This window comes from Dicentrarchus labrax, unplaced genomic scaffold (assembly GCF_905237075.1).
Source record: "Dicentrarchus labrax unplaced genomic scaffold, dlabrax2021, whole genome shotgun sequence".
NCBI classification, from domain to species: domain Eukaryota; kingdom Metazoa; phylum Chordata; class Actinopteri; family Moronidae; genus Dicentrarchus; species Dicentrarchus labrax.
In genome coordinates, this window is record NW_026136724.1 from 19,715,239 (window position 1) to 19,740,882 (window position 25,644).

At 39.8% G+C, this 25,644-nt stretch overlaps 2 protein-coding genes across 6 annotated transcripts; one reads left to right on the forward strand and one right to left on the reverse strand.

Annotated features, from left to right (window-relative positions):
• Positions 1–988: 988 nt before the first annotated feature.
• rab3ip (RAB3A interacting protein (rabin3)) lies at positions 989–14,238 on the forward strand. 3 transcript variants are annotated; one of them, XM_051391770.1, is made up of 14 exons: positions 990–1,134; positions 5,549–5,677; positions 6,577–6,693; positions 6,954–7,108; positions 7,433–7,604; positions 7,933–8,028; positions 9,317–9,394; positions 9,715–9,921; positions 10,025–10,153; positions 10,717–10,829; positions 10,930–10,953; positions 11,330–11,429; positions 12,383–12,452; positions 12,713–14,238. In XM_051391770.1, the coding sequence occupies exons 3-14, from the start codon at positions 6,604–6,606 to the stop codon at positions 12,793–12,795; spliced, it is 1,317 nt and encodes a 438-aa protein (XP_051247730.1). In that variant the 5' UTR covers positions 990–1,134; positions 5,549–5,677; positions 6,577–6,603; the 3' UTR covers positions 12,796–14,238. The 3 variants fall into 3 exon arrangements, with proteins under 3 accessions (XP_051247732.1, XP_051247730.1, XP_051247731.1); XM_051391772.1 differs by lacking the exon at positions 7,933–8,028 and having other exon boundaries at positions 989–1,134; XM_051391771.1 differs by lacking the exon at positions 10,930–10,953 and having other exon boundaries at positions 991–1,134.
• Positions 14,239–14,836: 598 nt separating this feature from the next.
• Positions 14,837–23,894, reverse strand: tmem19 (transmembrane protein 19). Of its 3 annotated transcripts, none has more exons than XM_051391777.1 (8): positions 23,808–23,894; positions 21,657–21,804; positions 21,064–21,177; positions 19,272–19,409; positions 19,111–19,187; positions 18,862–19,039; positions 17,361–17,570; positions 14,837–16,401 (listed from the first exon to the last, which is right to left on the reverse strand). In XM_051391777.1, the coding sequence occupies exons 2-8, from the start codon at positions 21,784–21,786 to the stop codon at positions 16,241–16,243; spliced, it is 1,008 nt and encodes a 335-aa protein (XP_051247737.1). In that variant the 5' UTR covers positions 21,787–21,804; positions 23,808–23,894; the 3' UTR covers positions 14,837–16,240. The 3 variants fall into 3 exon arrangements, with proteins under 3 accessions (XP_051247737.1, XP_051247735.1, XP_051247736.1); XM_051391775.1 differs by lacking the exon at positions 23,808–23,894 and adding an exon at positions 22,574–22,807; XM_051391776.1 differs by lacking the exon at positions 23,808–23,894 and adding an exon at positions 22,549–22,807.
• Positions 23,895–25,644: the final 1,750 nt, after the last annotated feature.

The following is a 25,644-nucleotide window of genomic DNA, read 5'->3' on the forward strand; positions in this document are numbered from 1 at the left end:
AAACAACCACCATCTAACTACTGTACTGACCTATTACATCTGGTGGCAAAACGTTACTCAGATGTTATTTAACGCCGATCCCAGCACAGTTTTACCACACAACCAATAACCACTCCTGCAGAGGAATAAGTGGAATTACATGTTTGTCAATGAGTAACAAGAGATAAGTCAGCTATTATCCTGAGAAGTGAGCTCAACAGAGACAGTAAGGACAGATAATACGGCTTCATTAAAGCTGAAACGAGAAGATTGTTGATTCCCAGGATCCTAAAGCATCTGTAGGCTATTTGAGAATGAACATTTACTTTGACTAATTCTCTAATCTCAGATTTTTAACGATTTAAATGACCTCTAGTCTACTTTTCATTATTATTTCCCCCCTTACTAATACGTATATACTTATATTTTACACTTGCTTTGGCAATGTAAACAAGACTTTGTGATACTAACTCATTATTTTGAGATACTAAGTCAAAATATTAAGAAAGTTTCTCAATATTTTGAATTATTATCTCAATATTTGTACTTAGTCTCTCAAAAAAATAATAACTTTGAGTCCAAATATTAAGAATATTTCTAACTATCTTAAAATCCTAAGTAAACATATTGAGATAATAAATCAAAATACTGAGAATTGCTTTCTCAATATTTTGACTGGGCATCTCAAAATAATGACTTTGTGATAATATGTCATTATTTTTAGAAAAATGTTATTATTTTGAGATACTAAGTCAAAATATTAAGAAAGTTTCTCAATATTTTGAATTATTATCTCAATATTTGTACTTAGTCTCTCAAAAAAATAATAACTTTGAGTCCAAATATTAAGAATATTTCTAACTATCTTAAAATCCTAAGTAAAAATATTGAGATAATAATTAAAAACACTGAGAAACTGTCTCATTATTTTGAGTTTGTTAACATAATTTGACTGCAGGCATTTTAAAAACAACGCGATAGCAACGGCGAGTGGGGTAGTTTCCCAGCGGTCCCTGAACGCAACCCGCCGTCAGTTGGAGTAACCTGCGTCAACGGCCGCTCCGGTGTGTCCGTTTGTTTGTTTGACGGCTCGGCACGTTTACCGGGAGGAGGACCGACCCCGACCCCCGCGGCTGCTGTCCACACGGAGGTCCGGTGAGTCCCCAGCGGACGCCGTATCAACGCCACCGCTTCTTTTTTTTTTTTTTAAACGTCCGTTAATTAAGTCAGCTTCAAGTTAGGGGCAAGTTGCGCTAGCTCACCCGCGGCTACATGCAAAATGCAGCATTACGCTCGTGCGCCCATTATCGGACACGGAGCCGTCTGTCGCACTATTTCTTTTTTTCTTTGCGTTACGTTTTCTTCCAGGTGCATTCCTGCTTTAAAATGGGGGGGGGTAAATCGTTTGAGTCACACGAAGGATGCTTATTCATGTCGAGGTTTTAGCTTCAGCCTGTTAGCCTACAGGAGGACGTTACAGCCCCCCCCAATCCAAAGGCTGTTAGCATTGGAGCTAGCCATCATGTGAATGAACAGAGAGGCTGTTGTCAGAAAAACTGAGTTAGTGTTTTGGTGCTCACGCTGCAGTTATTGTGTCTGGTTGCACTAAAATAAAGCACTCTAGTGTCTGGTTTTAAAGTAGATAATCCTGCAGACAGGGTAGGGGATATATTGATATATATATATAAATCGATACAGCCTTATCAATCAACCCATCCCCAGCTGAGGAGAGAGGAGGACAATGACAGCCTGGAGCCCTAAAATGAGCAGTTCCCATCATTTAATAAGTCTAAAACCTTTAATTAAGACATTAATGTGCAGTATGAGACTGATAAACAGCAGTCAGGGTTCAAATCACCATCAATAACAGTGTTTGTAGTGCAAGAAAAAAGCCAAAAGTAAATTAAAATCATGCTTTTTACTTTAAAATAAACAGATTTTTTTAGTGTCTATCAACAATTCATAATAAAATCAACAAAATTAGGTGCAAATATTCGATTAAAGTGAATAAAAGTAGGGATGCACGATATAGAATTGATTTCAGCCGATAAGTTAATCGATATTTACACATTTTTGTACATTAAAACAAAGTTTGCAACGTGTAGTTTGTGAACACTTGAGAGGCTGAGATGTAGAGAGCAAAGATGGATGGTTTAATATTCAATATAAATAATATAAATGATTACTTATAATAAAGATTTGGCTTTAAAGAACATAAAGTCTGTAAATAGTTTAGTGTAAGAATTAAAAATAAGTTGTTATTATCACGGACAAATCGTTTTATCAGCCGACATTTAATTACTCTGATAAGTTATAATCATATTAATTTCCGATAATTAACATGCAGAAGAAATCCGACCACAGTTTGCTGGATACAAAACATTTTATCTATAATATTTGGGCTTTTTCTGCCCTTAATAGTTGAGAAAAGGGATTCGAACCCATCGGGACTGATCCCTCTGTGTAATGTAATATTACTGCTGCACAGTTAATCCAAATTTAATCCAAACTGCAACATGCAAATGTTTTTATATAAAGGTATAAAGGTTTATAATGAAGTACTGCAGAGACCTACAAATATCTGCTTCTCCAGATGTAAGAAACTGATGTTCATTTAGGAGAAAACCCCAAAAATATTCACCTCATCCTGATTTTAAAGTGTAAATTAATCACGATTTGATGTTTTACTCCGATAAATACGTGTGTTCAGACTCAGAGATACTCGATTAACCCCTCAGGGACCCCAAAACGATAATTTCCCATCATTAATAAGTCACGTGTTCGTGCTTCATGTGACGTAGCTTTTAAATTATATTGTTATTATTATTATTTTTAGTGTTTCCTTTAAACGTCAGCTCGCGCTCTACGTGAGGCTGCGTGTTGTAAACGCACTGAACGGGCCTTTTAAACTGGAGTAACTGGATCCTTACCCAGCATCCCTCAGCGTGTCGGGTTACCACGGGCTCTCTAGGACTGGTCTCCATGGAGACGGGAGACGGGAGGGAGGGAGGGAGGGAGGGAGGGGGATGGGTTGGTTGGGTTTCACCTGAGTTTGACTGACAGGTGTGTTACTGTTGTCACCTCGCTGTGTGTCCATTACAGTTTAATTGAGTGATTATTGGTTTATTTATCCATTATTTTCACCTCTGACTGAGATGTGTCCATATTTCTGCTGGCAGCAAACATTATTAATAATAATATAATATGATTTAGATTTAGTTTTACACATTATTTTCTCACACAAGTCGCGATTAAAATCATAATTTTACCAATTTCAGTACCAAAGCAGCAAGTTTTCTGTTACTTAAAGCTTTTTAGTGCAATAAATAACTAAAATAAACTCAAAGAATATCAAGAAGGGACAAATTCTTGCACCTATTCACCTTTTATTATAAAAAAATAAATATTAAAATACAACCGTACAATAATATAACATAAATAAACTCAAAGAATATCAAAATTTACCTTATTAGAAATATAAAATAAATATAAAAATACAACTGTACACCTTCTCTCTTTTTTTTTGTTAACTCATCATAAAAACACACTTCATTAAAGTGTCCTGGTTATAAATCACATTAATACGGACTTGGCTCCGGCTACCTGAGCTAACTCGCTCTCAATAGGTTGCTGTTCATCTTCCACTCTCACAAATCTCAGATGTCCAATTGTCCTCGAATGCACCGACATTCCCATGCTGTCTCCCTAACACAATAAAACAATAAAGATTAAATGTTCATTCTGACGGATTAATCATCTCAAACACTTGTTAGGATTGTCTTCATGCTTTTAATTGATCACTTTTTTTTATTGGTTCACAGTTTTAGAAACGTGTGAGATGTTTATGGACCCGTATTAACGCAGGAAAGTGGGACTTTGACATGATGATACTTATATAAAAACCCCACCGACCTTGTTCTTTAATCAGACTTTATAAATACACGAGAGGCGGTGACGTAACTCCTTCACACCGTCTTTATTTGTCTTTGAGTCAGCTGAATTCAGCCTTTGTGTGTGTGTGTGTGTGCTCAGTGACACACCCACTGTACACACCGGGCCGAGCAGGTGAAACAAAAGGTAGGTTAACAAAAAGAGTCGCAGATTATTTTAAGAACGCGACGTGACGATGGTGAGAACTACGGAGCGTCGACTACATTCGAGTCAATAATAAAAATACAGGACTTTTAACTTGTAATAGAGTATTTCTTTTACAGTAATCGGTTGCTTCTTTAGTTACAGTTGTGTTCTTCCACCACTGCCTCAGTCATGATCATAAAATCATGATTTAATGAGCAAGAAAACATATATATTTGTTTAAATTAAACGATTATCTCAGGTTTAATGATATAATATTTGCACTATTTACTTCAAATTGCACATATTAAGACAGAAAAACATCCAAAATTGTATTTAAGTACTTAAAATAAATGAATAAATGACCTCAGCCTGATGATTTAAATTTAGCATCTCTTTAAAGGAACATAAACAACGTCTGTGTGTGTGTGTGAGAATGAGGCTGAAATCTACATTTTTGACCTCGTTAACAGAAGTTGATCAATTCAGTTTTTTAACTGACCCCATAGGTTTTAAAATATAGCCCTATACCAAATGGTGGAGATGTCTTTTCATTGTTAAAGTACTGAAATTCATAAAAATAGCAAAAAAACGGGGAAAAAAATCAAATAAAAATGCTAATTTATGAAGAAATACACAACAAAAACAAGTTTTATTAGGCATTGGGCCCACTTTAATTGTGGTAATCAAATCAAATTAGCTTTATGTTGCTAGGTTTCACCATAAAACCGTCGTTTTCAAACCATTCCTACACATTTGTTAGACTTGTTTTGTGGCAATAAATAACACAGTTCTGTTCATTGAAGCCTCTGACAGTGTGATATGTCAAAAGAAATATGCTTACCTTTTCAAAATGTCCTCAAACAGTCCACATGTCTGGCAGTTAAAGGGATATATCCAAATATATGTGTTTAAAGTACATTTACTGTACTTGAGTGTACTACCCCACTACATTTAATTAGTTACTATGCAGATGATTTAACCCTATATATCATAATACGTTAAATGTAAATCAATGAGATCTGACATGTTACTGTATAGATAATAATATAATAGTACGATAATGTAATGTTTTAAAATAGAAGTTAATAAAAGTTACAATGCTTGATACTTGAGGTAATGTGAACCATAAACTTAATTTATTGATTTAATCTGACAGATTTATTGTTTATTAATTGTTTTTATGTCAGAAAACAGTGAAAAGTGTCCTATAAGAAATACTGAGATCAATATGTTTATGTATATAAATAACTTGGTTTTATTTAGTTTTATTCTATTTTATTTATCCTTTTATGTTATTCTATGAATTTAAATGAATAAAGTTATTTGATTGTTTGTGAATTAAATAATAATTAACACAATCACTGAGACTTCTGAGCCAAAGTAAAGTAGTTAGAGTATCAATTAAAACTTAATTATGGTTTTATATTGAAATAATTCATGAATAATAAACTCTGTGTCTGTCTCTCTCTCTCTGTCTGTCTGTCTCTCTCAGGTTAAAGACTGTCTGTTTGCTGAGTCACTCATTCACTTGCAGACTGTCCTGGTTCTCACTGACTGTCTGTCTCACTGACTGCGAGCCTCCATCGATCCTGTCAGCCTCCCCGTCCACCGCTGCACTATGGTACAGTGAACACACACACACACACACACACACACACACACACACACACACACTGCGTTTACTTTCATTAACAGTTGATAAAACCTCAGAAACATGACGTCTAAATTCACTACAAGAGTCTAATAAATAAAAACAGATGTTTTGTTTTAACTCTAATGTTCTGCTGGAGAGCCTGAGGCTTCTTTAACACCCTAAAAACATATTTAATATTGTTTTATCACCTTTATTTTTCATGACTTCACCACATTTTACAACATAAACATGATTCTGAGCTGTTTCAGAAGTCTGCTGCAGATAAATAAAGACACATTAGTTGCATTAATAATATGCATTGTGTTCTTTATTTTTGGTGGTATTTCCATGATAATAATGGTAATAATGTTGATTTTGAGGGTTAAAAAGCTAAAAAGTTTTAATGTGGAGATTTGTCATACTACTCCTACATTCCAGCAGGGGGCAGCGATAACTCTCCTCCTTCCTCTGGGTGAGTTTTTAATAAGAAAAAGAGGAACTTAAAAGCAAAGTCTGGTGATATTATTATATTATATCTCAATTATCATCAAATCTCATGAAGACAGAAGTCAGGGAACAAAAGTCTGTGCCCAGTAAACACCACAGGTTATAAGACTGTAATCTGATACTCAGCATGTACACTGATAGTTATACGGTTAATCCCCCTGAGCAGAGGTGGCTGTATATCTACCGTATACCTGCATATACGCACCTGCACCTCCACAAGTAGAATAAACAGTCTGATTCAGTTGTTTTTGGAGAATAAAACACAGGAATAATATGAGGTTTCAGCTGAGTAATCGGTGCTTTGAAGGCCCCCCCCCGCTGATCCTCCGCCGTGAACACTCGAGTACATGTAAAGAGCACGCTGTGTCTCCGCCCTGCAGAGTGTATGATGTCCGAGAGCAGCTGCTATGGCCTGCAGCAGCGGTCAGAGCAATGCCGAAACTCTGGAGGGCTTCCATGAGGTGAACTTGGCCTCGCCCACCACACCTGACCTTCAGGTAGGTCCAGCGTTAACCTTTGACCTCAGCGCATGCAGCAGGATGTTTACAGACTTTATTGGAGGAGATATTAGTGTGTTATCCAGCTTTATTTGTGTTTAAAGGGACAGTTCACCCCCTTACCTGTAGTGCCTTTTATCCAGATCCCTCCTGGGCTGAGCTGTAACATTAGCTAGCTCCCCTAGCGCCGCTGAGATAGCGAACGTTCCTCTCTCCAGGAGTTCCTGTTTTTTACGGGTTCCCTGTGTGTCGCCTCGCAGAATCAAGCGGAGCAGCGCCCCCCAGCCCGTCACAGCACCCCGCCCACCTCCCTGTACCGCACCCACTCTCTGGGAGGGCCCCCTCCTGGCCTGCGGGCCGATCAGCTCCCCACGCAGCCGGTTTACTCCACGCCACGCCACAGTCACAATGGGAGGTAAAGGACCTGCTGGGGCTGCATCCAACCCGCAGTGACAGATATTCATTGATTAAGTGATTAATCAGAAATTAATTGGCAGCTATTTTTGATAAGCGACTTGTCTTTTTGGTGTTTTTCTAGCAGAAATCTTTCGGGTTTACTTCTTTTCTCTGATTTACATGATTGTTAATTAAATATATTTGAGACATTAGATGTCCCAATCATCAGATTAATCAGCAGTCAGTAATTAACCGCAGCCCTGGTGGCAGAATAGACCAGCAGCCAGACTCCATCCATAACCCGACCCCCTCCTCTTGCTGTTTCCATGGTTACGCCGCACAGCGTGCCGGGCCAGGAGGCGGAGTCGGCCGAGGGCAACTTCCTGTCCGGAGAGGACGGGGAGGAGTGCGGCGCTCTGAGCGACGGCCTGTCGAGGCTGCGCAGCCCGTCGGTGATGGAGGTCCGAGAGAAAGGATACGAGAGGCTGAAGGAGGAGCTGGCCAAGGCCCAGAGGGTAGGACACACACACACACACACACACACACACACACACACACACACACACACACTCACTACATCTCTCCACAGCGCTCATTATTCAGACAGACATCCTGTAACATTTTATATTTTATTTAAAAAGCATTTTTTTGTTGTTTATTTGTTATTATTTGTTAATGAAATGAACATATTTCACTAATTTTTTTATTTCTTCATCTCCTTGTTGTTGCCATTGCTATGATTTTACCTTTGTTCATTTGGCGGTTGTTTTTCTGTTGTGTTGTTTTCTTTTTTTGTTTGTGTGTGTCTGTGTGTCTGTGTCTGTGTGTGTGTGGGGGGGGAAGGACCTGCTGTTGAAGGATGAGGAGTGTGAGAGGTTGTCTAAAGTCAGAGACCAGCTCGGCCAGGAGCTGGAGGAGCTCACCGCCAGTCTCTTCCAGGTCGGTCCACCTCGCCTTCCCCGTGTGTCCCGTCTCCTCTGCTTCCTGCTTCCTGTTTCCCTTCCTCCTCCTGCGGCAGCGGACAGACAGAACCCGGACAGACAAACTTGAAAACGATCTAAACGGGATTTGTTGCTCTCTATTCTGAAACAGGAGGTGTGACCTCTCCAGAAAAGTTCTGGGAAGCTGTGTTTGAGTAGATTTCTAAACATTTCATGTCCAGTAACGTCCACGTAAATACTTAGAGGTTCTCGTTCTTTATCCTCCTTCAAAAAAAAGAAACTAGTGCGGATGTTTTTGTGATTTTGTAGCATCAGACTTTCATACTTCACACAGCTCCCTCTGGAGAATCTACAGCTGCATTGATTAGTTGATTAATGTGGTATTTTCTGACTGATTTCTGGCGTTATAGGGAGCAGTAAGTTGAAGTAATTAGCAGATTAATCAGGGTTGCCTGGAGAAGCTGGACACTTTGAGACTAGTTTAAAGGCCAAATATCCTGGAAACAATCCATGTTGTCCTGGAAATGTTCTGCGTAAACTTAGCTGCGTATTTTGTTTGAAACTTTGAATAATTAAGTTTTAGTCGTAGTAAAGTTCCCTTTTTAGATCTGTTCTGTTGAGCGATGAAGTCTACAAACGTTATTCTGCTGTCACAACACGACTAAATGTTCTTTCAGCTGGACTTTAAAAGCGGCAAAAAGCATTTTAATTTAAAGAAACTCAACAGCTGCATTTGGATTCGCTCAGATTCGTCGACAACCTTCGGGGACACGGTCTTTGACGGGAACGCCAGACCTTTTGTCAAATCTGCTCGACGTTCCCGAGTTCAGGAAGGAGACTGAATCTGTCCGGCTGGCCTTCACAACATGTTCCTTTTCCTTCTTCACGTTCCTCCTCCTCCTTCTCGTCTCACTCTTTTTCCTCGTAAAAAGGTGCTGGGACTCTTATCTGTGTGTGTGTGAGTGTGTGTGTGTGTGTGTGTGTGGTGTGTGTGTGTGTGTGTGTGTGTGTGTGTGGTGTGTGTGTGTGTGTGTGTGTGTGTGTGTGTGTGTGTGTGTGTGTGTGTGTGTGTGTGTGTGTGTGTGTGTGTTTTCTGTAGCCCGTGTTGATGTGTGTGCAGCATTAAGTAGCCAGACAGTCGCACTGTTTACTTTATGTTACTATTCTGTTTGTTTTAGAGCACATTGAGCTTGTGTAGATGCTGCTTCACTATCACAATGAAAACTAAAGCCCAGCAAAACTATCAAATTGTGTGTGTGTGTGTGTGTGTGTGTGTGTGTGTCCAGGAGGCCCACAAAATGGTCAGAGAAGCCAACGTCAAACAGGCGAATGCCGAAAAGCAACTGAAAGAAGCCCTGGGCAAGGTGACGACACTGAACTCTCACACACTGCACATGTCTCTGTCAGGTCTGAGCTCTCGGCTGAAAGACTCTACAGAACCTGCCTGAGAATTATCACATTTTTAAGTTTTCTTCAGTATCAAAGTATTTCCGTGATAGTCGTCTGTACATCAGTGGTTACACTGCAAACAGGAGCTGCTAACAGCTAATTCGGCTTCCTTTTAATGGAGCTCATTTAATAAAATGCTGTAATATTGTCTGTCAGATTGGTTCAAATATCGCTATATGTTGGTGTTAGCATGGTTCCACCTTCCTGACCTATTCCGTCTCCTCCTCCTCTTCAGATTGACGTTCTCCAGGCGGAGGTCCAGGCCCTGAAGACACTAGTGCTCTCCTCACCCACCTCCCCGCTGGGCGAACTCCCCCCTGCAGGAGGCGTGAAGACTCCCTTCAGGAAGGGCCACAGCAGGAACAAGAGCACCTCGTCCGCCATCCTGGGGTCGCAGCCCGACCCGTCGGCCACGCAGCCAATCGTACGGGAGTGCAGAGAGGTATATCTACTAATACTGGTTATATTCTGTGTGTGTGTGTGTGTGTGTGTGTGTGTGTGTGTCTCTAATGTTTGAGCGCTAACCGCCGCTGTCGGACACGTAGGTGGACAGTCAGCTGTTCGGTGAGTTCAAGGCGTGGAAGGAGGAGCCGACGCTGGACCGGGGCTGCTGCTTCCTGGAGAGAGTTTACCGCGAGGACATCTACCCGTGCCTCACCTTCAACAAGAGCGAGGTACAGAGAGTTAACGCTCTGACACAGTGTTTGGTTGCCTGTGGACGCAACATAAATGGAATATATCCATACGTACCTGTTTTCTTTATCAAACAGGAAAATACAACCGTTCACCTTCTGAACTCTAGAGGAAGAGTAGCTCATTGCCTCGTTAACTCATTCAAGCTTTTACCTTTAATTTAACCTTTCATTTAGCAAATGTAGCTAATTCTGAGCTATACTAAGTAAAGTAAGTGAATTTTCTCTGTGTGAGTATTCCTCTGGTGCTGCTCAGCAGGGAAACACAGTCCAGAGACACACAGAGGGAATTTTGTACTAAAAGGATTTGATGTGATTGTCTAACTCCGACTGTTGGAGCCTCATTAACTGCAGATAAACTTTAAAACAGAAGAAGAACTGTGGATTGTTTTCATGCATCACTTCCACTGAACACACATTAGGAAGGGATCTTATGTTCGGTGTAAACAGGAGGAATGATTACAGCAAGCAAAACCTGCTCCACTCTACCTGAAGTGACCCTCCTCTGTCATTGAACGTCCTTCATTGTCCCTCTCGTCCCTCAGCTGGGTTCGGCCATCTTGGAAGCCGTGGAGCAGAACACGCTCAGCGTGGAGCCGGTCGGTTTCCAGCCGCTGCCCGTGGTCAAAGCCTCGGCGGTGGAGTGCGGAGGACCAAAGTGAGACCACGCACACACTCGTACACTCTTTCTCTCCTCATCAAGCTTTCACTCTTTCATCATCATCTCTCTCCATCTTCCCTCAATCTTCCTCCTCTAGTGGGCGAAGGGCTGAGCTCGTCACGTAAGTCTGACTCTGTCTCTCTCTCTCTCTCTCTCGCTCTCTCCCATCAGCATTTTCTTAATCTCTCCTCAGTTGCTCCTCGACCCCGCCTGACTCCCCCAAACTCCCCCGCTGACTCACATGATCCTTCCGTCAGTCCTTCCTGTCCAGGTTTATCAAAGCGATCCTGATGAGACGAATCTTGATAAATGTTTAACAGTCATCCCTCTCTCCTTCCTTCCTTCACTCCTTCCTTGCTTCCTCAATTCTTAGAATAAGTCCTTTTTATAGTTAGTTTTATTATTTATTTTTTGTACAAACATGTTGAAACCGAACAAAAGCCCATAAATATCTGTCTCTGTCTGTCTGTCTGTCTGTCTGTCTGTCTCTCCGATAGAAAATGTGCCCTGAGCGGTCAGACCAAAACCTGTAAGCACAGAATCAAGTTTGGAGATTCGTCCAACTATTACTACGTGTCTCCCTACTGTAGATATAGAGTGAGTATACACACACACACACACACACACATGCACACAGTGAACATTATTTTACTTTTACAGTCTAACATCTAATCTATCTTTTCCTGTGACGTCAAACCTGCAAGGAATTTGTAAAACTGTCTGAAACTAATAAAAAGCTTCAATATGTGACATTTTAGTGACTTTCACAGCGTTTTTGTGCCACATTTGAATTAGAATCACATGATATTTGTCTTAAATTGTCATTTTTATTGAAGATTAAAGTTGTAATCCTTCAGATTTGGCACATGTGGTTAAATCCAGACACTCTTTGGAGCTGCTACTTTGTCAGAAATGCAACAGAAGAGCAGCTGTTTCTGTTTACAATGCAGCCAAACAAAATCAGTCCAAAATAATACGCACGACAATCTCGAAAACATCTTGGTTGCTTGTACAGACAGTCACTGTCAGTATGTAAAGGTTATAAGTGTCTGTCATTATGTTACCAGCTCACAGTGAATGAAGAAGTTGAACTCTAGTAGGAGCCGTGGAGCAGCCATTAAACATTATCTGACTGCTTATACGCGGCTACAGAGCAATAGTCAAACATAAAGAGGATCAAAAATCTGTTTTGATTATAACTTTGTGAATGTAAACAGTTGCTGGTAGCTGTAATTATTCTTCCTGTTTATACTGGAAATGGAAATTTTGTAATACAATCTTCTCTTTGTGTTGTTTTCTGTAGAGCTGCTGCAGCTCAGCAAGGAAACTAAAACACATAGAAGCTCAGTTTGTGGAAGCAGAGATCTTAAATTAAACAAAACAATCAGGATTAGAGTTTATTTTCCTGAAACACAAACTTCTACTTGTACATCACATCCAGGAGATCAGTGTAATGTGTGTTCAACGCCTGCAGGTGTCAGTCTGGAGCTCAAACGGTCCACTGGTTTTTCAGTGTTTCAGTATTTGTTCGTCTCTCGTCTTCTTCTCAGATCACAGCAGTGTGTAATTTCTTCACCTACATTCGCTACATCCACCAAGGGCTGGTCAAACAGCAGGATGGTGAGAGACACACACACACACACACACGCACACACGCACACACACACACACTCTTTGATCCCTTGTTTCTTATTAACAATGAACCAGATGAAAGAGTTGAGGAGTGTTCCTCGAAGCAGAAAAGCCCGACTAGATGACATTTAGAAAGGAGACCGCCATCGATCAATGCTCTTATTGTTTGATCTAAAGTCACTGTAGCATCATTAGCTCAGCGTCAGCTAGCAGCAACGTCACAATGGCCTCCCCCTGTGTGTCTCCAGCGGAGCAGATATTCTGGGAGGTGATGCAGCTCCGCAGAGAGATGTCCTTCGCTAAGCTCGGCTACTACAAAGACCAACTGTGACTGACGGACAGCCCCCCGCCCTCCAATCACAGCAGACTCTGAACCCTGAAGCTCCGCCCTCCTCCTCCTCCTCCTCCCCCCCTGGTTCTGGTTTCCCTCCTCTCATCCGGTCCTCCCTGCCCTCCCCTCTTTGTGTGAGTGTGTTTTTGTGTGTAAGAGAGAATAACTGGTTGTTTTCAACCATCACAGAAGACTGTGACGTCAGTGGTCTGTTGTCGTTACTGATCCGGGGATTTGTTGGGTTTCTGTTGAGATTTCCTTTTATTTAACTAACACTCCGATATATGAAGATAACGGGCATGAAAACAGACGTTAGACATTTAAATATGTTGGCATTTAAACCCATCTGAGGAGCTTTGACCTTTGCTTTGAGTACGGCCTCAATCACACTTTCTCCGGACAGATTGGAGGATTAGAGCCACAGCGAGGAAACCGTCGGAGATTTACACAATATAGGTGAAATACAGTGGTAGTGTTATTAGAATAAAGTCATAAAACAAGGACAAGATAACAATATAAAGTTAAAAATTTGATGTCATATTTCAAGAATGTTAAATTTTTTCTTGTAAAACTCAAATTATTGACTTTATTTAACGTTTCACAACATTCAGATCTTTTAGAATATTTCTGTTCTGTGAATCTCAGATATTTCTTCCTGTGGCCCTTTTTACTCAAGAAACCCTTTTTACAATGCAGCTGATATTCTTCAGTAAACAGTATATTACAGTATTCTGTGCAGTCAAATCTTAAAGAAATGAGACCCAAACAATCGATTATTGTTTACAAAATAAAACCGCGTTTGAACGTATATTTAATTTCACTCTATGTTGCATTCTAGGACATTTTAGGGAAGTGCAGTTGCAAAGATAATCAGAAGAGTACAAACTTTAGAGTTAAATTACTGAGGAGCACAGTGAACCTTTTACCCCCCCCAACCCTGTAGTACTTCCTGAATGGGGCTTTAAAATGTCTTTTCAACATAAACACATGTATTTATAGTTTTTTTGAGCGTTTCTGATGGTGTTTTTTTTGTTGTTGGAGTTTGTTTCAGACGTCGATAAAGCTTCAGGAGAGTCGGGGGTTAAAGGAAAAAACAAACTGTTTAAAACACTACGTGATGTTCTGGCGTCTTTACATACTTTATACAAACATTTGGGGGAATTTTTCCTTTAACGGCTCCTGGAGTTTTCAGTCTGCTGTATTTAATCAATCAGGAATGTGTAGATAATAAGCTGTGTGTGTGTGTGTGTGGATGTTGAGTGTGTTTGTATGCCTGGTGTTGTGTAAACTTTATATATATATATATATATATATGTTAATTTAAACCCGACTCCTTTGCATCTCTCTCTCTCCCCCATTCAAAGTCAATGTCACTCTCCCGGTTTGGTTTAGTGCCTTTTCTCTCAGACACTCTGAAATAAAAACAGTAATACCTCTGGAAAAGCCGCCGCTCTCCGTGGAGTCTGTTCACACGCTGTAACCACGCCGGGGTCAAAGGTTGAGTGCACCACAGGTCAGTACGCAGGGGGAAGGGCGTCGGTTTGGTTTGGTAAAGACAAAATAAAGATAAAGATGCACTGAGATATAGAAATATAGAGCTAGATGGAGAGATAACGAGAGATACAGGGTTCGTGCAAAGTCTTCAACGTTTGGAAAATGCTTCATTTGGATCGTTAGGTTTCAGGAATATTTTTGAATTCGATTAAAGTCCCTGAAAAGAGTTCGATTTTCCATCATAATCTGGTGTTTCATGGACACAATCACTCATATAAAGCGAAAAACACAACAATGCCTATATAAAGGTGATTAAACACTAATAAAAACACATCTATAAACATTAAATTCCATTTCTGTCAATAAATCTTCCTCAATGTTACACACTGGACCTTTTTAAATAGTGGCAATCGAAGCATATGATCAAAATTAATACTAACATCTGGTAAAATAAACTGCACTATAAAACTAAACTATATTTATTTTGTAGTTGTGTTTATAGTAACAATTTAGATGTGATGAAAAAAGGCTTCGAGAGTCTGAAAAGTTCCTTCAAAGTGCTTTAATTTTACTCTTACAAAGCTGTACGAACCCTGCAGATACAGAGATTTAGAGATTTAGAAACAAAGAGATAAGAGTGATACAAGTGGTTAAAAACTCCTTTAATCTTCCTCTGACTGACTCACACAGTTTGACAGACAAAACACATCTTTAAAAGTAGGACCAGTTTAAAGGCAGTTTTTAAACACGATTGACTGTGAATGTAAATCTGTACCATGAAGAGGAGAAAACCTCGAAGCAGGCTCATCAGAAGCATGAGATTGTATAAATTAGGGTGAAATCTGCCCTCGATGCATAAAAACAACATTTATATTGAACTTTTCTAGTCTACCGAGCTCTCGACACGCTTTTACAACAGGCTGCATTCACACACATTCACACGCTGATGGTGCTCATCTGGAGCACTGTGGACGTCACGTTCAACAAACGAGTTCAAAAATACAGAACAAAATCACTTCACTTTTAATAACACTTTTTTCCCACGTCCGTGTAGCTGTAAGGGTTCGTGTGAATCAAATCTGCCCGAAACTGCTGCAGCCGTTTTAGAAAATTAGTGTCTTTTCGTGTTCGCTTTGCATGTTTTAAGTTGCTTTTATCATCTACGTCGGTGAATTCAGGATTTATTTCCACCAAACCAGAGTTGCTGATTGTTGGAAACACTAACAGAGACAGTTTTAATGAGTTGTATTCTGTTTCTGTCCACTTTGAATGAAGTTACGATGATATGTAAAGTATGCAAGTAAAATGACCGTTTTTGTCTATGGAGTCTGGTGGAGAGTGATAATGAAGTTTCTGGTTAAACAAAAGGTTGACCTCTGCCGGGATCGTTTCCTTAATGCTGTCGGCGGTAAAAACAAACACAGTTACAAGACGTACTTTACACAGATATTTGACCATCTAACTCTATGAATTAAAGGTTGATTTAGACCAAAGCAGCTTTGGTTTTAAAGGGAGTTTTACAATAACCTGTAAGGTAAAATTACTGGTTTTGTCAGGGTAGTCCGGTTGGCTGTGGCACCTTTTTGTTCTGGTCTGAGATGTGGCAGTGAATTTCGTATATATAATTATTATATAATTTTTATAATTTTGCTCAATATCAGTCGATTACTACTTACTAATCCCTCAAACCATTGCGTTATTAACTATCTGATCTATCAGGGCAGTGACTTCCAGTCAGTGATCGGTGTTGAGGTATGAAAACACTGCTAAAGGTTTTCATTAGTCAGTATTTATTTTCCTCTTCCAAAGAGTTTTTATCACGATCAGAGGCTCTCAAAGCGATAATGCAGGCAGCGTTTTTATCCAATATTCAGACCAACAGAGACTCAAATGTCTCATAAATCCGTCTCAGATCAGATTCTTTAGCGCTCAGTGTTTATCCATCGTCTGTCTATCGCGGCCACATCCCCCACGCCAGCCCGGGCAGGACGAGCGCCACGAGCACGGACGAGAACAGGTTGACCGCATTGTTGTCTAAGATCGGTTTCCCGGAGATCCGTTGGGTGGTGGCGGACTCGTAACACACGACCTTCCCGATGCTCGAGTCAAAGCCTGCGGACAGAGGGGAAGGAAGAGGTCACTTTATTTATTAGAACACAAGAGTTAACCTTTAGAAAGAGTCTGAGTTAAGGATGGATCGATTATCTGATCCGATATTTAACATTCTTCCCGTTACCGTATTGTTTTATTATCCGATTGCTGATAGAATAAAGAGAGTCCTTACGGCAGTGGTCCAGGTTTAATTGCATTCATTCGCTGTAGTGGAGTAAAAGTATAAAGTAGCATAAAATGGAAATAGTTGAGTAAAGTACAGACAAGAACTCTGGCTATCCTAAATTTAGACTAATAATAATTACTAACTACTTACTGATAATCTGTGTCTTTATCGGTCGATCTGTAGTCTGAGGAAAAGTTACTTTGAGTAAATCTTTGTTTTACTTGACGAGTTCTTGCTCGTAGTTTCATCAAAATATAACGAACTCTCATATCTGACACCTTCACAATTCTTCTAAATGCTTCTTTAAACCTAAATTATACATCAATATAAAATGTTCATTGACTGCATCGTAGCTCCGCCCTTTAATTAACAAAGCTTGTTCAGGTAAATCAGCAGCTGGATTATTATTTAATAATCTCCTGCACATAATTTAGTAAAGTTTTGTTCTTAAAGATATTTTGATGTTTATTCGTATTATTTTAAATGTAAACAGACTCAGCAGAGAGTTGTATGAATGTCACACAGAGGAAATCGTTTACAGAAAGTTAATCAGAAGCTGTTCTGAAAATTAATTCATCTTTTAACTCGTTTTAAAGCAAAAGTTCTTCCATAGAAATCTCTGATTGTTAGTAAACAGAGTTTTTTTGTATTTCAGACAAAACGTGAAATTTTGATGGATAAAATAAAGTGAAATTTTGATGGATATTTTTCATCTTGTGCCACTTTATGGAGCAAAAACAAATAACCAGCAGCTTCATAAACGAGCTGCACGGTTCGGTTAATCCGTTCCTACCTGAGTACTGCATGTGAGCTCCCAGGAACGAGTCCAGCATGGATCCCAGCAGCCCCGCCATGCCGCCGTACACCACGATGGGCCACTGCGGGTCCGCCATGTGCAGGTCGCTGACGGTCAGGAGCTGCGTCACAAAGTAAGCGGCGCCCACCATGAGCCCGCCGAGGAAGCTGGCGACCAATCCGACGGTAGTGACTCCTCCGTTTGTTCCTGGAGGGAGAACGAGGAGAAGATTGAACCTTCGTCAGCACCACTGAACATACAGATTTTATTTCAAGTATTATTAATATAGCTGTTTTTACTGATTCCTCACATCTGTTCTCTTAATAATAAACATTTTAATTGAATTGTGTCATTTATATCAGACTCTGGTTCAATCTCTAATTCTTACAACTATTTTTTTGTTTTATAATCGATAAAAAAAATTTTTTAAGAACATAAATGTCCAAACTGTTCAGCGTCTTCGATGTGAATATTTTCTGGTTTCTTTTGTCCTTTTATGACAGTAAACTGAAGATCTTTGGGTTGTGGACAGAATCAGACGTTTTTCACCATTTACTGATATTTTAAGGATTAAAGAATTAAAGTTAATTGAGAAAACAACTGACAGATAATGAAATGAGTCCCATAATGCTCTAGAAGTGTGATGCTGAATCATTGGGACACTCTTTTAAATACTAAATGAAATAATAAGTTGATTAATTCACTAGAATATGGAGAGAAAATTAAACATTCACTGGTTCCAGATTCCCAAATGTGAGCTGTTTACAGGTTTTCTGTTTTCTGTCACTTTAAATGGAATATTTTGGACTAACTGTGGGTCAGAACAACATTCTGGTGAACTGTTTTACTCGACAGTCAACATTAAAATCGAGCAGCAGAATCAGAGATATCGTTCTTTTATTCCCCACATTCTTCTTCCTTCACAACCTGGCGCCTACAGTACCCACAATGCAACTCAACCACGCAGCTACCAGCCAACAGACCTCAGTCAAAGTACTTTCCTTCCTCTCTCCTTTGTAGTTCCTTTGAGCCTTACGTCACCAAACTCACTTCTTTATTTCTAGCTGTGAAGACGAGCGACGTCTCACATTTACCCTCCAAACAGCGATTTTATTCTCACTGACATACAATTATTTTATGAATTATACACAAAAAAAAATCTACTATTTTCTACTTTCTCACACATTTATCATAATACACAACAAACACTGCTTCTCTACAGTCAGTCCGCTGCTCAAATCCCATCTTGTGTTCGTCCCAGCTGTCGCCGCCTTCCCTACCTCATCAGTTACATCAGCACCAGTTCCACATTTACAGAAGACCTAAATAAAAACATTCATGTCCCCGCTGCCTCCTGATCGTTCCCTGACTAATCTGAATGAAGAATGAAGTACAGAGAAAGTGGCAGAACGGATTAAAGAGCGAGGGAGATGATCTCTCGCCTCGGACCTCGACCATCCGGGTCTAGAGCTCGAGGACGGAGGAGTATAGTCCTCACCTGCTGGGACTTCCTTCCAGGTGGTGATGAGTCTGGGCTGCGATTGGCTGAGGACGGGGCCCACCTCCGATGCCCAGGTGTCCCCGGTGCTGCAGGCGAGCGCGCCCAGAAGAGAAAGGCACATCCAGGAGGCGGAGTACTGTTTACTGAAGTCAATGGGCATCTCGCCCGGACCCACCTGAAACACAACCGGCTGTTTATGATCCTTGAACACACCTTTTATTGATCGTCTCCAATGAATGTGTTTACCTCTATCATGTACAGCAGAGCCAGCTCTGTGGGAACTCCTCCATTACAGAAGACCTGAACCCAGTTCCTCTGCCCCCCTGACACAAACACAAACAATACGATTAATAAGATTTCAATTTGAGATTAAATAAAAAAAATTAAAAAATCTTTGCGTCTCTCACCTTCTTTGTACTCGGCGTCTATTTTCCTTTTCTTGGCTCCCCCCCAGCGCGTCAGTTTGGAGGAGGTGATGAAGAAGGCGAGCAGGGAGGAGAAGAAGCTGTAGTTGGCCATCGTCAACACGAATCCCACCAGGAGAGCTGAGAGAACATATTTCCCATCAGAGAAAGACATTACAGGGACACTGCGGAGGATCTCCGGGGCCTCGGATGGATTTCTTGCTTCTTGAAAAGGCGTAGCTAACTTCCTTCACCGCATCTTTTTAACATCTGCCAACCACCATGGCATCCTTCAACATTTTAATTACTCAAACCAGTAACGACTTTCTCGTATTAAAACCCCCACACAGCCATGTGATAGCAGCTACTCCTCTTTTTGAAAGGCTTAGCTGTTGCCGGATGTCAAATCGATTCTTTTCGGCCGCACAAAAGATTTATTCTGTCCTCGTCGGCTTCTCTCAGAGGGGGAACTGTCCCCGAAAAAGGGAACAAGAAAAGGGTTGTCGCCTTTCCAATGTGATCAAAGGATTCGATAGTGAGAAATACTGTTAAGATTTCTCTTCTGATAAAGATCTTTAGGGATAAACTGCGACTTGATGAGGTTTAACTGCAAAATTAAACACAAAAAGCTTCACAGACTGAGCTGAAGGGGAAAACCATGTGAGGTCTGCAGCCGCTCGAGCTGCCCAAACTGAAGCAATCACCTCTTACCGCTCTATTAATGAGGAGCTACCGGTCTAACGCTTGCAGCCGCTGGATAGCACAACACGATAACGTCTGAAAACACATCTTTTTCTTCCTTTTCTACCATAAGTCTGCTATAAGTGACATAAAAACCCAAGAAAGCCACAGAAAGAGCGACTAGGACGACGATGCATCCATACAGTCCTTGTGTACTCGTAACTGTAATCAATAAACTACTCCGATACCACTTTATGGCAGCGTTACGTTACAATTTTAGAACTACAGTGGTGTTAAGTACTTCCAAATGTCAGAAAACTCTTGGGAAGACTGAAATGTGTTGTGTAACAAGACGTGTCGAGACTTAACATGAGCCAATGAAGCGTTTCCTATTATATGATTGATTATAAAGTCCAAGAGAGTTTCAGAGTCTTCTCAGAATCCTGGAAAGATTCAAGGACCCCCTATGTGTCTTTATTGAGGATAAATGATGATTTCACTGTCGGTTGGAAAAAGGGATTCGTTTAAGAAGAGAGACACGTGATCGTGGCTTCTTTATGCAACTCAATCCAGTTGAATACACATCTTTATCCTCTTATCTCAATCCGCTGCTTGATTTTAAAAGGTCAGGAAATCCCTTTTTCTTTACAGAATCTGTTTGCGGGACAGAGTTTCACATTTCTGTGTGTGTGCCTTAACAAGATACTGACAGAAACAGGGGCTTTAAAATGTTAATATCTAACTTTTAGTGATGTGTGAAGTGAGAAGATGTTTCCTGTCAGGCAGCACTCACCTGCTGATAGATCACGTTCAGTTTCTGCCAATAGATCCTCCTAAATGTTACACACTGGAGCTTTTTTTTTAATCAGAACTGCATATCCTCAGCTCCTATAACTGCTTTTAATATGAATACTGAGCATATTAGGCACAAAAATGTCTTTTTTATCTCTTCTCTGTGAACCGAAACAGTAAAGTTTTGGGTCAGAAAACCAGAAAATGAGCTAAAAGCTGCAGAATCGATGCATATATCTCTGCAACTCCTTCCTCTTTACAGTCACTCAATCTGAAAGCTTTTCATCGGTGCAGCTTTAAAGACTCGTGGACACACACTGACCTCCGAGGGCTCCCGAGCGGGCCAGACTGCGTCTCTTCAGCGCTCTGAGCGTCAGCATGAGGGGAACCAGGATGGAGAACAACCACCGCCACGGCGACACAGGCTGCAGCGTCCCTGTGAACACACACGCATACACACACTGAAGAGGTTTTCAGCTTAAAAAGGAAACATATTCCACATTCGTGTTCTGATTTATTGAGGTCACGGTCAGACAGTAAACACAGGCGACCGGTTACACAGAGCGTGGTGTTAAACGACGTATGACCACATATTAATGCAGCTTCAACCATACAAAATGAGGATGTTTGCTCAGCTTTTATTCATTTTGTGCTCACGAGTGTGAAGACTGAAGGATGTGAGCAGTATTCAGAGAAGAGCACATGATTTTGGTTGGACTTTTTAAAGACATTTTTCAGATGAAATCATAAAGAGTAACTTCAGTTTTAAGCCTGGACCTTGTTTCCCCTGTGTTTCTTATTTTCTAATGTCCGCACATTAGAAAAATAAAGGTCGAGGTTATAAAAATACAAAAAGTTACCCCTTTTAAAACCTCTAGCGTTAACGCTGACGTTGGAATAGGTTCTCCAGCTCACCGTAGTAGGTGCTGATGGTGAGAGAGGTGACCCAGAAGAAGAGGGACAGTGCCAGAGTGGCACACAGCACGATCATATCAGTCATCATCTTGATGTACTCCTTCATCAGCACGTCGTTATCAGAGTTCATGCTGACGGATGGAGCGAGCTGCGGGACAGGAGACGGGGTTAAATGTTACACTCATTTCCCTTAAACCTCTCGACAACATAAATACAACATTATCCCGCTTGTTCTGTTTCCAATCAACCGTCTGATCAGCTGCTCCAACATCTTTAGTACAAACAGAATCTCCACGGGCTTCAACAAGGTAAACTTAAGACTTATTAAGACTTATTTCACGTCCATACAGGCAAAAAACAGTTTATTTTATTAGTTCTGTGTCAGATTGGTTGTGTTGTTACAGGAAGATCAATACAAATGCAACTTTAACTTCAGTCAGGAATCATATTTAAGACATTTGAAGTTTTATTTTAAAGCCTAAAATTCAGATTATACACCCTGTATCATCCTTCTGCAGCTCAACAGTGTGTGTGTGTGTGTGTGTGTGTGGGGGAAGCACAAAGAAGTAACTGTACATTGAATAGACTGCAAACATCCATTGGATCTGGTTAACTCTGCACAGAACTGTCTTCAAAGGAACTTTTGAATGTATTTTTTTTTTTTTTTTTAACAGTTATGAGCAAGAACACCCAGATTATCTGCTCATATGTGCACATTAATATTAATGTAAGACTCAGTGAAGCCTTTAACCTGTAATGCTGCACAGCTGATATAATAACTACATAATAAAAAAGGTCCTGCACATATTTAATGTAAACTGGTAGCTAGAAAATGTGCAAATATCTCCCGTTTAACTATATTTATCACAGTCGAGCCCCTGCCTTTACTTACAGCTGCTTTATGTACGTGAACTCACCACTTTCCTCCGCAGTCATCTTGACTTTCAGCTGCAGCTAACGTTAATCTACATCCGCTTAAAACGTCCAGTTTATAGACGGCGCCGCTCCTCAGACGTCGCCAAAAAGGCCGCAAACTGTTTCTTCTTTAGTTAAAGTCGGCCACTAACGCGGGTGAATGTGGGCAAGGGGCTCGCTGACGAACGGGAATCAGTGCTGTGAGCCGGAAGGTACGGCGGAACGACTCGTTTAGTGAACGGACCGACTTCCGCAAACAAACCGTTGCCAGCTCTTAAAGAGACAGTCACCGGATGTGTCAGTAACATGTTGTCCTATTTATTACATCATTAAAACACTTAATGCTATAAAACTAATAATATATAAATACTATAATAAATACAACAATCATTTACATTATAAATATAAATATCACTGCTACATTAAATATAATATATATGACATATATCGTTATATTCTTAATTTATTCTATTTGTTTGTCCTGAGTTAATAGATTTCTACTCACATACCTGGACACATTTAATTTAACTGCTAATGTCATTTATCCACTGTATAATAACACAGTGCCGTATACAGTCCTATATATTGATCTATATTTATCCTCTATACAGTTCTCTACATTTACTTTATTTTTTTAACTTGAATTTTATTTTACTTTCTATATTTAACTTAGAAATTATTGTTTAGTAAGTGTTTGTAAGCTGCTGGAAATTCAATTTCCTTAAGGGGAGTCATCCCAAAGTGATCAATAAAGTGAAGTCTAAGTCTAAACCCCACCCCCTAATGTTATTATTCCTAATAAGCAGAGAGCAGGTCCGTGTATTTACTCCATTAACATTAATATGTCTCATTTTAAGGACAAACCAGACTGGCTGTAGATAGCAGAGTTTGTGCGCACTGTGGTTTCTCCTTTGATTTTGGAGTTTCAATACGCAACTCCACCGCTAGACGCCACAAAATCCGACACAACGGCCCTTTAACTTGTAATTTTAGCCTTTTAGGTATTACAGACACAACAAGGTTACCTTATCCTTATCTTACCTGACTCTGTCCAAAGTTAACATCAGCTCTCTAAAGCTTCTCCGGTTCTTCAACCTTATTCCTCTTAAACGTACAGCTACTTATATATTATTTAAATAGGTAATCATGTATGTACTACAAATACACCACACACGTTACATTACAGGCCGTCCTTCCCTCTGAGGAGTCTGGGAAACATACACCGTGAGCTCATACCTGTACTTCTGCTGGTCGTCACGTAGTTTCAAAGCGGTGCAAAAGATGCTGCCTGCAATCACGTGGGGGAAACCTCTTGGTTCCCTGAACGCAGCGCGAGCAGAAGAGCACAAAGAAGAGCTCTGTGTGGGTCAAACGGTCCACAAAAGCTCTGTTCAGTGTCAGAAATCTACTGCGTGTAGTTTTACTTTTTATAGTGACAGTAAAGAGAGACTGTGGGTATGTTTTTATACATTTTAGTGTAGTATATGAGATACAATATAATAAAATACAGCAGAAATAGAACAAATTACAAAATACTGTTAAAAAAAACTGTTTTATGCATTATAATAGCAATTTATAAAGCATAAATTATACCCACAGGGTGCTTTTATTTTGTAGGGGGTGTGGAAGGAAAGAGGAAATATGCCAATTTATTGATCCGTTACACTTGCTAAACTAATTCTCTTTTATTATGCAACATACTGAGGATACAGATGAGGTTATTATTATTATTCTAATGCCATGAGACTTCATACAGAGAGTCGTGGTCCCCGGGGGATGATTCCTGGTCACTTTGGTGATGTCCTGACTTTTCCTTTAGATCCTCCTCAATGCTACACACCGGACCTTTAAGCCCAACTCTGATTATATAAGTGATTTATATGGTAAAAAAGAACTAATTTAATTTAATTGAATTGGTAAAAACAAGATTTTCTCGCTTAAAATGTATTTTACTTATTCATTTTGTTTCTTTAATGACATTTTCTCACCTGGCAATAATATTTAACATCATATCAGACTTTGTAACTGTCTTATTTTCTAGCAGGTGTTTACCAACTGAACTATTATTATTATATATGTAATTTATATGGTAAAAAAAAAACAGAAATTGAATTTATTTTGATTGAAAAATAAGATTTTGTTGCCTAAAATTATAAATTTTGTTTCTTTAATGACATTTTCTCACCTGGCAATAATATTCAACATCATATCAGACTTTGTAACTGTCTTATTTCCCAGCAGGTGTTTACCAATTGTACATAAAGACAATTTCATGACTTAAAATGAGGCTTTAAAATATAAAATATAAACATTCTAACATTTTCTCAGTTCTCACATCACATTTACAACAACTTGCTCAAGGGTCAACATCCAAAAACCGGCAGCGATCATAACCAGCTGATCGATAAACAATCGCTAAAATGACTTGAATCCATGAACACACACACACACACACACACACACAGAGGGGGGGAGAGAGATGATGTCACCTACCGAGCAGGGAGGAGTGGAGGAGGAGAGAGTAAATGTGAGTTGTGCTCATTTTGATGCAGTGGTCACTTTTTAAGGAGAGCAGAGATCCACCCCTAGAAAGAGAGAGAGAGAGAGAGAGAGAGAGAGTTTGATTTAATGCTTATGTCAAAGACTCATGGGAAATGTAGTTGTCCAATGCGACCTAAACAACCAAATCTCAGTCGTTTTGTGGGTATTTAATCATGTGATATTTTAATTGTTATGTAATGTTGTGCCTCCTGTTTTAAGGGGGAAATAAAGTGCAGGTCAAACATTAGCTCCAAACACTGTTCCAGTATTAAAACACATTCAATGTTTCAAAAGCAGTTTAATGTTAATAAAGTTTATTATTATTATTATTAGTAGTAGTAGTAGTAATTATTCCATCACTCTTTGTAATAATTTATAACTTTTTATAACTAATTATTACTATAAAGTACTCTTATTATAGGTCTTACTTATGTACAAAGCTATATATACATTTTTATTCTATATATATATATATATTGTGTAAGATTAGTATTATTTCTACTCTTTAACATTGTGTGAGCACCTTGATCCA